The following is a 1364-nucleotide window of genomic DNA, read 5'->3' as shown; positions in this document are numbered from 1 at the left end:
ACAGAGTTAGACAGTGAGCAGTGTGGAGAGACTGACAGAGAGAAGCAGAGACAGGCCACGTTATCTGTGTTTCCTGTTGTTGCAGTAAAACTCAGCTGATCATCCCACGGAGTACCTTCATTCTTGACCAGCGTATTTCTGTCTCTGTTGTTAAATAAATATTGTCGTAACAAACTTCTACTTGAGTAATGAATGTGAGTACTTCTGACACCCCTGCTCAGCTTGAGAATGCCTTGCTTTTCTCACACAGACAACTTTCTGGTCTTCAAGTAGGTGTGTCGTCTTTAGCAAAAAATAGTGATATTTGTATGTTTTAGCTCAAGCTAAAAACTTAACTAGTCATGCAGAGCTAATTAATGTTTGAAAAATCAATCTAAAAGGCAACACCTGCAACAAGAAACACCTGTCAGTCACATGTTCTAATAGTATTGTTCACTTGGAAAATGAGTGGGTTCAAACAAAGTATGTTATGTCTAAATGTAAACCAAGAAAAAAGGCAGATATTCTGAATTGAGAGTGAATCACACACGCACACACCTTTCCAAAAGTATTAGAACAGGAACACAAACTCCTTTGTTTTGTTGTTCACTCTCAATTGTCTCAACTTGATGACACAAAAATACACAATACCTCCAATAGCATCATGTCACAGAATGGTTTTGTGTTTGTGTGCAGGTATGCTGACGATCACTGACTTCATCAACATTCTCCATCGTTACTACAAGTCTCCCCTGGTGAGCTGAGTTTGCTGGACTTTTTTAAATTCTCTGTTATGATTTTAACAATAAATAATCCAGATTCATAGAGGAGACAATCATAGACTCATAACAATCTTCMTCCTCTGAGTTTTGCAAGTGAAATATGTTTTATCTACAGGTTCAGATCTATGAATTAGAAGAACACAAGATTGAAACATGGAGAGGTTTGAAAGTCGCAGACACCTGCTAACATACAACTTGTCCTAAATGTTTGTTTAATTCATTGAACATTTAATTTTCTTTAAAGGAGACAAAATGTAATGAAAAAATAATTCTGACTCAACAGTGACAGCAGTCTAAAGCTTCAGAAAACAAGCTTTTAACTTCCTCAGGGTCCCATGGGGTCCTCATCAGTGAGCTTTTCAATTTGCAGTGAAAACAGATCAGAGTAAAATGTATTTCAAATTTCAATTCTTCAAACTTTACCCTCATTTATTGATGCATTCATTGAACTTCAGAAGAGCAAAATCAAACTTCATTTGAATCTGTGTATGGTTCATTCTTTTGTAGAGGTCAACCGATGCATCGGCCATCCAATATTTTGGGCCGATTTTTGTGTTTCTTTCTTGATTCGATATCGGCCGTTTTGTGCACGTGTTCTCCAAT

At 37.0% G+C, this 1364-nt stretch overlaps 1 protein-coding gene across 1 annotated transcript in view; it reads left to right on the top strand.

Annotated features, from left to right (window-relative positions):
* LOC106522791 (5'-AMP-activated protein kinase subunit gamma-1) overlaps window positions 1–922 on the top strand; it is a gene marked incomplete at its 3' end in the record, with an annotated part of 27315 nt that extends 26393 nt beyond the window's left edge. The window contains 2 exon segments of the mRNA XM_014015966.1: window positions 676–734; window positions 877–922. Coding sequence (XP_013871420.1) covers window positions 676–734; window positions 877–922 — 105 coding nt within the window.
* Between the last annotated feature and the right edge of the window lie 442 nt (window positions 923–1364).

Source organism: Austrofundulus limnaeus, unplaced genomic scaffold (assembly GCF_001266775.1).
Source record: "Austrofundulus limnaeus strain Quisiro unplaced genomic scaffold, Austrofundulus_limnaeus-1.0 Scaffold136, whole genome shotgun sequence".
NCBI lineage: Eukaryota > Metazoa > Chordata > Actinopteri > Cyprinodontiformes > Rivulidae > Austrofundulus > Austrofundulus limnaeus.
The sequence above is the reverse complement of the archived record's forward strand: the minus strand, read 5'-3'. Positions and strand labels throughout refer to the sequence as shown.